Source organism: Dasypus novemcinctus, chromosome 26, assembly GCF_030445035.2.
Source record: "Dasypus novemcinctus isolate mDasNov1 chromosome 26, mDasNov1.1.hap2, whole genome shotgun sequence".
Taxonomy (NCBI): Eukaryota; Metazoa; Chordata; class Mammalia; order Cingulata; family Dasypodidae; genus Dasypus; species Dasypus novemcinctus.
This window is the reverse complement of record NC_080698.1, coordinates 6,715,052-6,729,569: the sequence shown is the minus strand read 5'-3', so window position 1 is coordinate 6,729,569 and position 14,518 is coordinate 6,715,052. Positions and strand designations below refer to the sequence as shown.

Here is a 14,518-nt window from a genome sequence, read left to right as displayed (position 1 = left end):
CCCAGCTTCATTTCCGGGTGTCCAGAAGGCCTCCAAAACCGGCAGAATTGACACAGAGATGCCTAACAGTTTCTGTGGTTCCTGAGGTTTCCCACCTTTTTATTTTTTAAATTTGCTTCATGCTGTATAATTTCCAAGAGTCAGCAACAAGAAGTTGTTCAGCTCTGAGGTACACGACGTGAGGTAAACGTTACAGCGCCAGGGCGTGAGGCCATGCCACGCGTTCCTGTCTCAGGCGGTGCAGTAACTGGCGCCCTGATAGTTGGGGTGTTAGGACCCTCCCTGGTCAAGCCACTGCCACGCCCTCCTCCTGCCATGTGTACACGAGGTGACTGTGTTGACCTTTGAAAGGCAGGCAGGGCCTGTCCCCCAAGTTCAGAGCCGACTGGGCGGGGATATGTGGTAGAGGGGAGGTTTTGAATTCCTGCCCACTCTTTTTTTTTTTTTAATATATTTTTTATATATTTTTAAAAGATACCTAGATCACATAAAATGTTACCTTAAAAAAATATAGGAGATTCCCATGTGCCCCACTCCCCACACCCCCCAGTTTTCCCTCATCGACAGCTTCTTTCATCGGTGTGGTGCATTCACTGCATTCGATGAGTACATTTTGGAGCGCTGCTACTTTCCTAGCTTCTGGGGCTGCAGCCTCAGCGGTGTGAATGCTGATTTGCATGCGGGCCCTGGCTGTCTGCTTTATTATATCCTCACAGCAGGCAGCTTCTAACCAGCATACCCATCTGCAGCAAAACGAGCTCCCAGAAACCTCTTTAGAAACTGTGTTTTGAGAGGTGACTTTAAACCTCAGACAGCTCCAGTCACATCTTCTCCTTGTCCTGAATTGCTTTTATAGGTGTGGCCACCTTCCAGGGGCCTGGGAGGGGGGTTCACAGGCAGGTCTGCACCGGGGCCCTCCTGCCCTACCCCTCAGGCTTCCAGGAAGAGCCCCTCGTCCATTTGTGCCCTGCCCCGTGTGACTGGCCACCCAGGGGCACCCTGCTCCCACCCCTGGGCACCTTCCGACTAAGTGTGGTGAATTGGCCATAGCTGAAAAGACACAGCTCCAAACAGGAAAGCACTGACAGTCACGTGAATTTTGCTCACAGTTTCACGAAGACACAGGAGGCAGCTGCACATCCAGCAAAACTAAAAGTTTCCTTGAACCACCTCTGCCCTTTTGCCTAATCTCACCCCCCTCCACAAGCCCTCCAGCTGCTCCTGTTCCCCCAACACCTTGGAAACAAGACAGGAGCTGAACTGAGGCCCTCTCTCATTCCTCAGGCTCTCTCCTGATGTGGGGAGCCCTTTGTGGAACTCCAAGTTTTATCCTAAGTATTCCAAAGCCAGTCGGATAGTTTTGCATCTGAATCCAAGCCCAGAGATTCAGGAGGGAGAACAACATTCCAGCAGGCTCCTCGTGTTTGGAGCTTCTCGTTACTGTACCTTCCTTGAAATGCTTATTGGAACCTGCAGGCTGTTCTCAAGGCGGGGGCCTGCGCAAAGTCCGTCCACCTCAGGCCTCCCTTTCTGGGGTGACGTCATCAAATGTTTTATGTCCTTTGAGGGGCTGAGTGAAGCTGGTTCTTAGGGTGGGATCGGGTACCCTTCACTGTCTGGTATCTGTGCTTTGCAAGCTGTCCACGAGGCCAGGTCTGCATTTGGCATTAGGCTAACAGCTCTTCGTCTCTCCGTGACCACTTTTCCTAGCTCCGAACATCTCTGGGGAAAGGACGAGCATTTATCCGCTACTCCTTGGTGCACCAGAGACTGGCAGACACCTTACAGCAGTGCTTCATGAACACCAAAGTGACCAGGTAAGCACCTGGCAGGGCTGGGGTTTATCCACAGACCGTTGAGAAACGAACCGAAGTCTCTCCTCGGTCACGATGGCAACTGCAGCAGCGGGGCCGGTCTGCACGCTCCCGGCTTGTGCAAGGCCCTTCCACACCTCCCATCACTCTCTCCGCCCTGTGACTGTCCTTGATCCACGTGGGGCAGGTAGCACCACGTGTTTGCAGGTGAGGATGGCGAGCCTCGGAGCCACACCGACGCCCCTCACTAAGTCAAGGACCAGGTCTCCTAACTCACAGGGCCAGGATGGCATGACCTGGCGCAGCGCTAACAGAGACCCAGCCGGCACCCGAAAGGTCTGTGCCTGCAGCCTCTTGGGCCTCTGGGCAGCATCGCCTGGGGGGCTTTTGAGACATCGGACCCTAGGGCCTTACCTCTTAGGGGTGTTGGGACTCCCTGGAGACTGACGACAACCAGGAGTGGGCTGCTGCAGAGCCCGGGGTGAATGTGGCCAGCGTTTGTGTCACTGGGCAGGAAAGAGGGAGAGAGAGCAGGTGGCGTGGAGCGGGTAAGGAGGGAAGTCCGTGCCGTATTGGAGCTTCAAACCCAGTACTGACCAGCTGGACCTGTCTGGACTGCTGAGCTCCCTTTTTACCAGCTTGGCCTCACTTCTTCCCAGGGAGCATTTTTCTAGTTAGAGAATCACTTCTGAATTTTTTTTTTTAAATGGGGAAAGGTTCTCTTTCATTTTGTCACCTTTAAGATTGATTTGCATAAAGAATGTTTCTCCTGCATGCAGCAGGCTTTGTGAATCGTGAATTGAGAAAGCGTAGACACTTGATTTTAAGTATGTTTTGTCTGAGGTGTTTGGTGGAGATTGCATAAACAGCTTGACTTCCAGTGTTTCACAGTTCATGGGTGTCAGCCAAGTAGATTTTTAAACTCATCAGTGTTCTTTTTTGACCTTTATTGCTTTACCTGAAATGAAACAACCACCACTTCAAAGTGCAAATCAAGTTTCTTGGTAGATATTTTGTTCCTTAGCTCTTGCATTGGTGTCTGGCCAGAAATCAGGGAATTCAGGGGTCTGTGTTGTGTTCTGGAGAAGGAATAGAAAGTGTGGTCATCTTTCAAAGAGAAAGTCTTCTTTCCCTAATGACTGTCCCTTCTTGGCAAGTAATTGAGATTTAAACTCTCTCACGTCCTTTTTGGGAAATTGGTAAATGAATAAGTGTCTAGATCATGCAGTAATTTCTTTGAAGGAGAGCAAGCTTACTTGAGAGTTATGTGTTCCTACATTGCTAATCAAGTTGATGTCTGTGTGTCTTTAATTTAGGAACCCGAGTTGGAATGGGATGAGACAGCACCACACTGGGAGGAAGGACTCAGTTTGCTCCATCTTCTCTTTCTTGCTCTTGTGATTGACACATTTTCCCATTTTCCTGCAGTGACTGGTACTATGCCCGAAGCCCCTTCCTGAAGCCAAAGCTGAGCTCCGACATCGTGGGCCAACTCTATGAGCTGACCGAAGTCCAGTTTGACCTGGCGTCCCGGGGCTACGACTTGGACACGGCCTGGCCCACGTTCGCACGGTACTGTGAAGAGCTGCGGGGTCTGGAAGGCAGGGCACGGGGCTGTTGGAGGTTCCCGAGGCTGCCGCTGGTCTAGTCAAGCAGCTCTGCTTGCAACTTCATGCCTTCTAATTTTACAGACTTTGTTGAGTCATGACTAACGATAGCTTCTGAAGACTCCTGCTTTTAAGCTAGCCCAGTGGCCAGGTGGTATACAAGGCAGTGCAGGTACCTAAGCAAAACCTGAGGTTTTAAGACAATGCCGAGGGATTTGACATGGGAGTGGAGGTGGGGGCAGCAGGCTTTTCCCTGTTTGCGTTTTCATAGGTTAATTATTGAGATTTCCGGGTGGGGGGAGAGGGCGCCCAGGCGGCAGCTCTCAGGCGGGTTGCTGGGGTCTCCACTCCCTTCTCTTGGGAGGCCATCAGGCGGATCACGTTTATCTCGCAGGCCGTCATGCCGTCGGGCTGACCCCTCTCAGCCCTTGCAGGTCCAGGAGGGAAGCTCTGAGACACAGAGTCCAGGGACCTGCCAGAGTCAGAGAGCTGGTGGCCGCAGGGCCAGGGCACCAGGCTTGACTTAAACACAGGTTCAGCATCCTTGGTTTGTTTTGCTTTCTGTTAATAGGGGTTTTTAAAATTTCATGTTCTAAATTTTTGCTTATGAAACATTTTCACTATAGAGAAAAGTAGTGAATATAACATGATGTCCACTTATGAAAAGCTAGGATTTAATAGCTAATATTTTGCCATATTTACCTCAGATGCCCTTTTTTTTGAAGATTATTTTGAAATAATTACAGAAAAATTGCAAAAATTACTAGTAGAGTACTCATATATCCTTGTTTGCAATTCTCCCCTTGTCCGTATTTCATCATATTTGTTTTATCATTCAGTTTCTCTGTATATCCATATTGGTTTATTTCCTAACCATTTGAAAGTAAGTTGCAGACTTGATTCACTTTTACTCAGCGGCACTTCATTGTGTAGTTCTTGAAATCCAGGACATCCTCTTCCATAAGCTCAGTACAATTCCTAAAATCAGGAAATTAGCAGTGACACAATATTGCTATGTAACCTACAGAGCTTTTTCAAATATTGCCATTTGCCCTGAAAATATCTTTTATAGAATAAAAAATATTTTGATCAGGTGATATTTGCCAGGGTTCTCCACTCTAAAGTTACAGTTTCTCCCTTTGTAATTCATATGTACCTTTGTGGGAGGCAGTTATATTATTATCCAGTTTCTCGTAAATCTCTCACCTGCCTGTTTTACCATGTGTTGATAATTGTTACCTAAATCAGTTATTGCTGTCATGGTTTACAAAGAGTGATTTCCTAACTCTAATATTCCTTTCACATTATTAGTTGGCATTTCCTTCTGTAAGGAAGATCTTTTCTTTTCCCCACTTATGTATTCATTTATTTATTCATTCACATCACTACAGACTTCACGGATTCTTATTTTATTCAATAGGTTATATTCTGTCACTGTCATTATTTTTTTTGAAGATTATTGTTTAATATTTTGCCAGTGGGAGCCCCTTCAAGCTGTTTTTTTTCAAATGTCTGATATCTTTTTTCTTAAGAAATTAAATATTCTAGCTATAACTGAAGCCCCACCCATGGCATCCTTTCCCCTTTCCTCCCTCTCCAAAAGTAGTCATAGCCCTGTAGCTGAGTCATGTGCATCTCAAATGTTTTTGTTTTTACTACATGTGTTTCCATAAATACTATATATATACATAATATACATATGTACACACATACAGACATACACAGTTTTTTGTATATATATTTTTTAATTTACATACTTGAATTCACTATTATTTTTGAGATTTTTATCTATGCTTGCACATGGAGTTCTGTAGAGTTAGAGCACGGGTCAGCAAACTCTGGCCCACAGAATGGCCACTTGGTTGGTTTGTTTTCTAGGCGTTACCGGGAATTAAACCCAGGACCTCATACATGGGAAGCAGGTGCTCAATCACTGAGCTACCCCCACTCCCTCCACTTGGTTTTAGCTGTAAAGTTATATTGGAACACTGCTTTCGTGCTGTCACAGCATAGTTGAGTTATTGCACCAGGTACTATTTGGCTCTCATGCCTGAGATACTGATTCTGTGGCCCTTTACAAAAAAAGATTGTTGACCAGTGATGTAGAGTATTCTGTTGCACAAACAAACCACAGTTTATATGTTTCCCCAGGGATAAAGAGTTACGCCGGTTCCACTGTTCCACTCTTACATGCTGCAAAGAGCCTCCTCATCCGCCTCCTTACGCACGGGTGTGACTGTCTTTAGGGTGGATACTGAGAAGTGGAACTGCTGGGTTGTAAAAGTTTTACAATGTACTAATTTTGAATCAAGGAGATTATGGCGAGGAGAAACCTCTCGTTTGTGTTCCTACTAAATGCAAGTTACCACACAAGCCTTTGTGCCTCTAGGCTCGTGCTTGTCCACGAGTACTTTGCGCAATGAGGGAAGTGCCTTCTCTGTGCTGCCCAGTGTGGCTGCGTGAACTGAAAGCAGGCCTTCAGCCACGTTCTGTCCTCTGTGGTGGATTTTCCCATTTTACATCTGTGGGGAGGGCAGTGCCCCTGCCTCCACCTGGTGCCCGTGGAGGCCCCCTGGATGGTGTGTGCGTGTGATTTCTTGTTCTTGCCCTGAATCACAGTCTGTCTGTCTGTGGCCCCCAGGAGGACTCTGGCTGCCGGATCCTCTGCGTACATGTGGAAACCCCCCAGCCGAAGCTCCAGCATGAGCAGTCTGGTGAGCAGCTACCTGCAGGTAAGGCCGGGAGGGCTCTGGGTTCCCTCACTACGGCATCACCCAGGTTTCATTCTCATGCCCGGCAGCTCACAGGTGGTACCTGCTGTTCAAGCCAGAGCGGTGTAACTCCTTAGTTATTCCCTCTATTTCCTGGAACCCAAACTTCTTACAACCAAATAGCATGTAGGTGCTTTCAAAACTAAATTGTTTTTAAAGCTTTTAAAATAATTTAAAGCCCCCAATTCAGCACTGTGGTTAAAAGCAAGGGTCAGGGAAGCGGACTTGGCCCAACAGATAGGGCGTCCGTCTACCACATGGGAGGTCTGTGGTTCAAACCCCGGGCCTCCTTGACCCGTGTGGAGCTGGCCCATGCGCAGTGCTGATGCACGCAAGGAGTGCCTTGCCACGCAGGGGTGTCCCTCGCGTAGGGGAGCCCCATGCGCAAGGAGTGCGCCCTGTAAGGAGAGCTGCCCAGCGCGAAAGGAAGTTCAGCCTGCCCAGCAATGGTGCCGCACACACGGAGAGCTGACACAAAAAGATGATGCAACCAAAAGAAACACAGATTCCCAGTGCCGCTGATAAGGATGGAAGTGGTCACAGAGGAACACACAGCAAATGGACACAGAGAGCAGACAACTGGGAGGGGGAGGGGAAATAAATAAATAAATAAATAAATAAAAGCACGGGTCAGATCCTGACTTTGTCACACACCGGCTGTGTGACCCAGAGCAGATCACCTGATCTCTTGAGGCTGCAGCTCTGTCATACATAGAAGAGGGACCAGAGATCATTCTGGCTCTTGAGGTAGTCGTGGCATTGCACAAGGAAGTTCAAGGAGGGTAGAGAAAGGTGCTCGATCAGTTAGTAGGCAGGGCTAGTTTGGGTAATTTTATTAGAAATGTGAATGTATCTTTATAACTGGATATAGTTTTGTGGAAAAGAGCACCGAAATTAATGAGTAATAAAAAATAATGATCAATGTAAGAAATACTAAAAGTAATAAAAGGTACTAATCCTTTATTCCATTTTATGGCTACTCATGACATGAGTTGTGGCTGTAGTGCAGTGGGTTTTATTTTCTTTTATTTTTAATTTCTCTCCCCTTCCCTCCCACCCAGCCCCAGTTGTCTGTTCTCTGTGTCTATCTGCTGCGTGTTCTTTGTCCACTTCTGTTGTTGTCAGCGGCATGGGAATCTGTCTTTCTTTTTGTTGCGTCATCTTGTTGTGTCGGCTCTCCATGTGGGCGGCGCCATTCCTGGGCAGGCTGCACTTTCTTTCACGCTGGGCAGCTCTCCTTATGGGGCGCACTCCTTGTGCGTGGGCCTTCCCTACTACGTGGGGACACCCCTGCGTAGCACGGCACTCCTTGTGCGCATCAGCACTGCGCATGGGCCAGCTCCACACAGGTCAAGGAGGCCCGGGGTTTGAACTGCAGACCTCCCATGTGGTAGACGGATGCCCTAACCACTGGGCCAAGTCCACTTCCCAAGTGGGTTTTAAATATAACATTTTTATCTAAGAATCAACCTTCATTATTTTATTTTAATAAAGCATCATACACAGGAGTTCTGAATTTCAGGGAACTCACACATGTCTTTGGAATGTACTGCCCACCTCCTTGTGATAAAGATTTTGAGTAAAGAGTTTCTAGTCCTTTAAGAGCTCATTAGACTTAACTTTGGGTCATAGGTTATGGTATTTTTAACATTAAAGGTTTACCAAGTATCCACCTAACTTCATGGCAGAGCCACTTGTGTTTTTGCATGATTCTCCTCCCCAGACCCAGGAGATGGCCTCCAGCTTTGACCTGAGCAGCCCCTTACACAACGAGGCGCTGGAGGGCTTTGACGAGATGCGGCTGGAGCTGGACCAGTTGGAGGTGCGAGAGAAGCAGCTGCAGGAGCGCATGCAGCAGCTGGACAGAGAGAACCAGGAGCTTAGGGCAGCTGTCGCCTTGCAGGAAGAGCAGCTGCAGATGGAGAGGGAGAGGGGGCGTGCTGCAGCCGAAGACAACGCTCGCCTCACTGGCACGGTGGCTGAGCTGCAAAGGCAGTGGGAGGTTGTCCAGGCCACCCAGAGCACGGTGAAGGAGCTGCAGAGGTGCCTGCAGGCCCTGGAGCCAGGTGCAGCGGAGAAGGAGGACTGCCACTCCGCCCTGCAGGAGCTGGAGTCCATGCTCCAGCCCCTGGTGCAGGAGCTCGAGGCCACACGGGCCTCACTGCACAGGATGCACCAGCACTTAGGCAGTGCCCCAGCCCCGCTGGCCAGAGTCGCGCAGAAGGCAGATGCAGTGCTGGACGCACAAGGGCAGCAAGAGCCCATCTCCGGGGACTCATCCCTGGAGATCCGGGAGTTGTGGGAGAAGCTTCGAGTCCTGGAAAGGGAAAGCACCAAGGTCCAGGAGCTCAATGGGCAGCAGAGTGCACAGCTGGAGCAGCTGACCAGGGAGCTGCAGCTGAAGGAGGAGGCCCGGGCCGAGCTGGAGCGCCTGGTGAAGGAGTTGGCCCCCCTCCAGGAGGAGCTCTCTGGGAAGGGGCAGGAGGCAGTGCAGCTCCGAGGACAGCTGCAGGAGTCGCTGGCCCGCTCCAGCTCCCTCGAGGAGGAGCTGGTGGGGCTGAGGCGGGAGGAGCAGCAGCAGCGGGAGGAGAAGGCGCTGCTGGAGCAGGAGACCAGGGCTCTGACGGAGCAGGTGCAGCTCCTGGAAGCGCAGCTGGCACAGGTGAGCCAGCATGTGGGCCAGCTGGAGGGCCAGAGGCAGCAGCTCCTTGAGGATAGAGACCACCTCCGGCAGAAGGTGAGGGTGCTGGAGCAGCTGGCTGGACAGCCGGGCCCCGAGCTGCCTGTGGCGGGTGAGCGGAGCGAGGCGCCGGCCACCCAGAGTTCCACCCCACCGCAGCCCTGCGAGGGGCCCGAGGAGGGCCAGGGGGGCCCGCAGGAGGGACCGATGGCGGTGCCAGCGGGCGAGCAGGAGGAGCAGCTCCGGCAGGCCAACAGGGAGCTGGAGCGGGAGCTGCAGAGTGTCGTCGGGCGCAACCAGCTCCTGGAGGGCAAGCTGCAGGCGCTGCAGGCTGAGTACCAGGCCCTGCAGCAGCGGGAGGCGGCCATCCAGGGCTCCCTGGCCTCGCTGGAGTCGGAGCAGGCCAACATCCGGCACCTGGGCAACCAGATGGAGGCCAGCCTCCTGGCCGTGAAGAAGGCCAAGGAGACCATGAGGGCCCAGGTGGCGGCGAAGGAGGCTGCGCTGCAGAGCAAGGAAGGTGAGTGCCAGCAGCTGCGGGAGGAGGCCGAGAAGTGCCGCCAGCTAGCGGAGGCCCGGGACAGCGAGCTCCGGGCTCTCAAGGGCCAGTGCCACCAGCAGGCCCAGCTGATCGAGGTCCTCAAGGCAGAAAAGGCCCAGCAGGGGCTCAGCCCGCCCCACGACAACAGCCTGGTCCCTGAGCTGGCAGCCCAGCAGGGCGAGGCCCAGCGGCTGCAGGCTGCGGTGGTGGACCTGCAGGCCCAGCTCCAGGCAGCCCTGGATGACCGGGAGAAGGCACAGAGCCAGCTGGATGTGGCCGAGGCAGGCCTGAGGGAGCACCAGGCCCTCGTGCAGCAGCTGAAGGAGCAGCATGAAGCCCTCAACAGGGCCCACGTCCAGGAGCTGCTGCAGTGCTCCGAGCGGGAAGGGGCGCTGCGGGAGCGGGCCCGAGGCGCCCAGCAGGGCGAGGAGGAGCTGCGGGCCCTGCAGGAGGAGCTGGCCCAGGTGAAACGGGGCTCCGAGGACGTCCGGCTGGAGCTGCAGGAGCAGTTGCACAGGGCCAACACGGACACAGCCGAGCTGGGCGTCCAGGTCTGCTCGCTGACCGCGGAGAAGGAGCAGATGGAGCAGGCACTGGCCTGTGCCACCCAGGAGCTCCAGGAGGCCCGAGCGGCAGCCACGAGGGAGCGAGAGAGCCTGGAGCTGCAGGCGGCAGGGCTGCAGCGAGAGAAGGCAAGCCTGCAGGAGAGGCTGCGGGCGGCTGAGGAGGCGGCCGGCGCACTGCCCGGCCTGCAGGCCCAGCTGGCCCAGGCCGAGCAGCGGGCCCAGAGCCTCCAGGAGGCCGCGCACCAGGAGCTCAGCACCCTCAAGTTCCAGCTGAGCGCGGAGCTCATGGACCACCAGAGCAGGCTGAAGGTAACCCAGCCTCACCCCTCGGGGCTCCACCCACCTCCCTGGGGCAGGGCCTATGCGTCCAAAAGGTGCCCCTTAGGCCATGAGAATAAGGGTGGGCCTGGGCCGATGCTCCTTGGACTTGACCTGCCATCCCAGCTGGCAGTGAGCCTCTCCCTGCAGGACTCCGTTAGGGGTGGGACACCGAGGAGTGATGCCTTAGCCCAGAAGTCTAAAATGCCAAATTTTTTAAATTTAAATTTTTATTAGTAGCCAATATTTAAGAATAAGATGCTTTACAAACAGTTCAGCTTGGGAGCTTCTTTTGAAATCTCTGAAGGCCTCAAAACGCTGGGGCTTCCCTCCCACGTGGGAGTAGACAGCTGGTAAAGGAGGTGTGCACGCTCCAGTTCTTCCTTTACAGTCATTTGTGTCCTTGCCCAGCTCCTTTGAGCATGTGACTTTGACCCCTGCCTCAGCCTCTAGAACCTTCCGCAGAGTGCTAGCAGTTCAGGACTGCCTGAAGTCCAGCCTCCGGGTTCATAGTCTGTGAATAACCAGTCCCCTTAGGCACCGTCACCGTCATCGTTTCTACACGGCTCTTGGGATGGAAGAGCTTGTGACATCAGCAGTTAGCATGTGTCTTCGATGCCACACAAAGAAACAGCCCAGAAGGTTAAGGAGGACGTGGGCGGGGCAGCGAGGAGGCTCTGCCTTCCAGGGCGCATCACGGCTGCCTGCATCGAGGTCTGCCCGCTCCTGACCCCTGGCCCTCCACCCTTAGCTCTGTAGAGCCCCCGCAGGTGTCCGCCCGCCCCGAGCCATTCCATGTGGCTCACGGGCCAAGTGGCCCCTTGCAGAAATTAATTCTAAGTTTGGGGGCCAGGCTAAGTCTCTTTTCTCAGTAAACTCAAAAAGTTTCTGTCACCAGTAAAGCCCAAAGCTGCTTTAGGAGCCGTCTGGGGAGAAAAGAGGAGTGGTTAATGCTTCACCCATTTGGGGGATGGCGCCGAGGGAATCTCCGAGCAAGGACCCCACGTTGACGAGCCCTTCCTCGTCCTCCCCAGGCTGCCAGCCAAGAGTCCGAGAGCCTCAGGACCCAGCTGAAGGAACTAAGCCAGCAGCTGCAGAGCTCCGAGGAGGCTGCAGGGGCGCTGAAGGTGGGCGCAGGGGGTGCAGCCTAGGGGTGGCGGCCCGGGGTGCTCTCCTGGGAGTCCTGGGCAGCAGCTGGCATCCTGGGCTGCCGGCCTCTGCCTGGCCCTTTCCCCTCCTAGTGTGGGACCTGCCAGGGAGAGGATCTGGGCTGGCTTTTTCCTGGGCCATCTAGAAGGCTCCCTGCAAGCTTTGCAGTTCTCGGGCTGAAGCTGTCCGCCTTCAGCTTTGTAGACCCCCTGAGTCTGTATTAGGACCCCCCTTCCCTCCCCCAGCATCTGGCCGGAGCTGGATTTTCACCGAGCCCTTGTGCCTCATGACAAGGAAATACGTTGTCCTTCGTACTCATCTCTAGGTGATGTCTGCCTCCCACCTGAGTGGGTGCAGGGGTGGCACTGCCTTCATGATCTTCAGGGCAGTGGCTTTTTCAAATGAACTCTGCCCCTCCCACCGCCACGTCCCCCCACACCTGGAGCTCCTCATCCAGGCTGCCTGCTCCAGCCTCCTCAACCTGTTGCAATTGGTGCCTTCAGGACACACTAATAAAAGTGTGTCTTTCCACGCCCCAGGAGCGGGGTGTCTTGGGCTCTTCCCCTTACGAAACAACAAGCTTTCATGTAGAGGTGCCCAGCCAGCTGGGTGGCAGCACACCAGGCACTTGGTAGTGTCTCGCACGGCTGCTGCAAGCCGCCCTCTCCCTGCTCTCCCCTGCCAGGCCGCCCACGCGGAAGTGGGAGAGAAGCTGAGCTGCACCAGCAGCCGTCTAGCGGAGTGCCAGGCAGCCATGCTGCAGAAGGACGAGGAGGCGGCCGCCCTGCACGGAACCCTTGAAAGGTCAGTTCCGCGGTCCATCCACGCGGCCACTGGTAGAGTCTTCAGGGAAGGGGTGTTTGGCGCACAGTCATTTCGAAAGTCAACCACTCATATTGGGTTAAAGAAGTCCTTTTGCAAGAAAAGCCACAAACTCAAAAACTGTTCCAGAAGCATGCCCCAGAAAACCCAGCAAGATGCCAGCAGTTGTACAGCAGCCTTTTAAGACACTAAGGAACCTTTCTCTTGAGTCAGCTCTCCTACCTCTGGCATGTTTCAGTTTAGTAAATTAAACCTCATACTGTGGAAAAACGAAAATGAAATGAGTTGAGATAGACTAATAATGGTAATAATAATAGCAAACAGATAATGCTGCAAATGTGCACGTAAGCGATGACGGTAGGACTCAAAGCCAGACCATTGGGCTGCAGAGTCTGTTTTCTCAGCAACGCAAGAAGAACCCAGAGCGAGTGACGGGAGAGTTCTGTATTATTTTAGAAGACCAGCGTGCGTCTCCTTCCTGCCCATGGAGGTTTGCCTCAGCTCTTCCTACTTTCCTCCGTGAACTGAGGCTACAGGGTTAGGAGTGGGCGTCTTGGGTGTCTTGCAAAGTACCTGAAATCTGTTGGCTTTTATAATAGGGATTTATTTGTGGTAAAAGCTTACAGTTTGAAAGCAAGATGGCGGGCAGTCCCTGCCTGGTCTCTGCCTTCTTGTCTCCTCGGGTGTCTTCTCTCAGGCTCAGCGCCTCAGCTTTCCTCCAGGTTTCAGCTGCAAGCCGGCACAGGGCTTGTCTCTTAGGGCTTCCTGTATCAGTCTTGGCCATTCTGCTCTCTTCCCACCCAGCTGGAGGCTGTCAGGCAGATGGCTCATCTCTCGCCGGGCCTCCACTGTTTGAGCCTCTCCTTTCCATCACACGGGAAGATCAAAAATGGCAGCGCGCTCTTCCTGTGTCTCTCCGTCTTTCTGTCTTTCCGTTTATATCAGACACAGCAAGGGAGCAGAGACCAACCTGAGTCCAGCCTCACTGATGTAGCCCAGTCGATCTTATCTTAGATTACTTGATCTGATCAAGTAATCTAATCTAAGTTCCCTCAACTTTAATACAACTTTAATATAGTCAAAGGGTGTCACACCAATTGATCTTATCTTAGATTACTTGATCTGATCAAGTAATCTAATCAAAGTCCCCTCAACTTTAATGCAGTCAAAGGGTGTCACACCCAGAGGAATAGATTTGTTTACAGGCACAATCCTTCTTTTTTGGGGGTTCATGAAATGCTCTCAAACTGCTGCAGGGGGTTTACCCCCCAGCCCATTCAGGGAGTGAGCAGGTGGGCCGGGGCCGGAGCAGCCTGTCTGCAGGTGGACTCTGCTGCTGTGTCTGTGGAGAGCAGATCACACGGTCTCAGCTTTCCTCAGGAGTTCTTAGCCTTAAAATCCAGGCCTGACAGCCCCGGCCTGTGAGCAGCCTCCGGAGCCCCCTCCTCTGCAGGCCTGGGGACACGTGCGCTTGCTGGCATGAGCCCTCATCTGATGAAGGGGCCAAGCCAAAGCAGCCGGGGCCTGATGACGGCGGCAGGGGCAGGGGATGCTGGGAGAATGGCACGTGGGCTTCAGCAGAGGCAGGCCACCACGTCATCCCCAGGCTTTGACTCTTCTCCCCACCCTCCTGGTCCTGGCTGCCCTTGGCCAGGTTGTGTGCACGTGATTTAAACAGAGACCCTCCTGAGTTGGTGGTATTAAAAGAAAAATGTCGTAACAGCGTGTTTTAGTTTCCCAGCTGCTAAAATAGATGCCGTGTATCGGGTTGGCTTAAGCAGTGGGAGTTTATTGGCTCACAGTTTCGATGCTAGGGGACATCTAAAATCTAGGCATCAGCAAGGCCATGATTTCCCCCCAGAGACATTCTGGGCCTGGCCACGGCGGTCCTTGGCCCTTGGCTTTCCTGCGATGAGGGCAGCGCCCGTGGCAGCGTCTCCTTTCTCCTCCAGGTTCCGTTGCCTGCAGCTTCTGGCTGCTCCGGGGCTTCTCTCTGTGTCCACTCCTTTGCTCATGAGGACCTGACCACATTGGCTTAGGCCACCCTCCTTCACTTGGCCACACCCTCACCAGTGGCGTCCTCAGGGTCCTCTTTACCCAGGGCTCCACGCCTCAAGACGGGGTGGGGCCTAAGTGTGCCTCTCGGGGGCAGGATTCAACCCCCAGCACAGGGGTACTGGCGGGAGCACAGAGCAGTTGTTTAAGTTGCTCTAAGTTACATGACCGATCTGCCCAGGATTGCGTTGTATC

At 53.2% G+C, this 14,518-nt stretch overlaps 1 protein-coding gene across 6 annotated transcripts in view; it reads left to right on the top strand.

The window, feature by feature from the left end:
• The window catches only part of FYCO1 (FYVE and coiled-coil domain autophagy adaptor 1), an 83,791-nt gene that overhangs the window by 14,485 nt on the left and 54,788 nt on the right, over positions 1-14,518 (top strand). For all 6 annotated transcript variants that reach the window (XM_012523175.4, XM_004453162.4, XM_071212020.1 and 3 more), the window contains exons 5-10: positions 1,711-1,817; positions 3,243-3,386; positions 6,063-6,153; positions 7,916-10,288; positions 11,332-11,424; positions 12,132-12,250. In XM_012523175.4, coding sequence (XP_012378629.2) covers positions 1,711-1,817; positions 3,243-3,386; positions 6,063-6,153; positions 7,916-10,288; positions 11,332-11,424; positions 12,132-12,250 — 2,927 coding nt within the window. The remainder of the gene's footprint in view (positions 1-1,710; positions 1,818-3,242; positions 3,387-6,062; positions 6,154-7,915; positions 10,289-11,331; positions 11,425-12,131; positions 12,251-14,518) is intronic.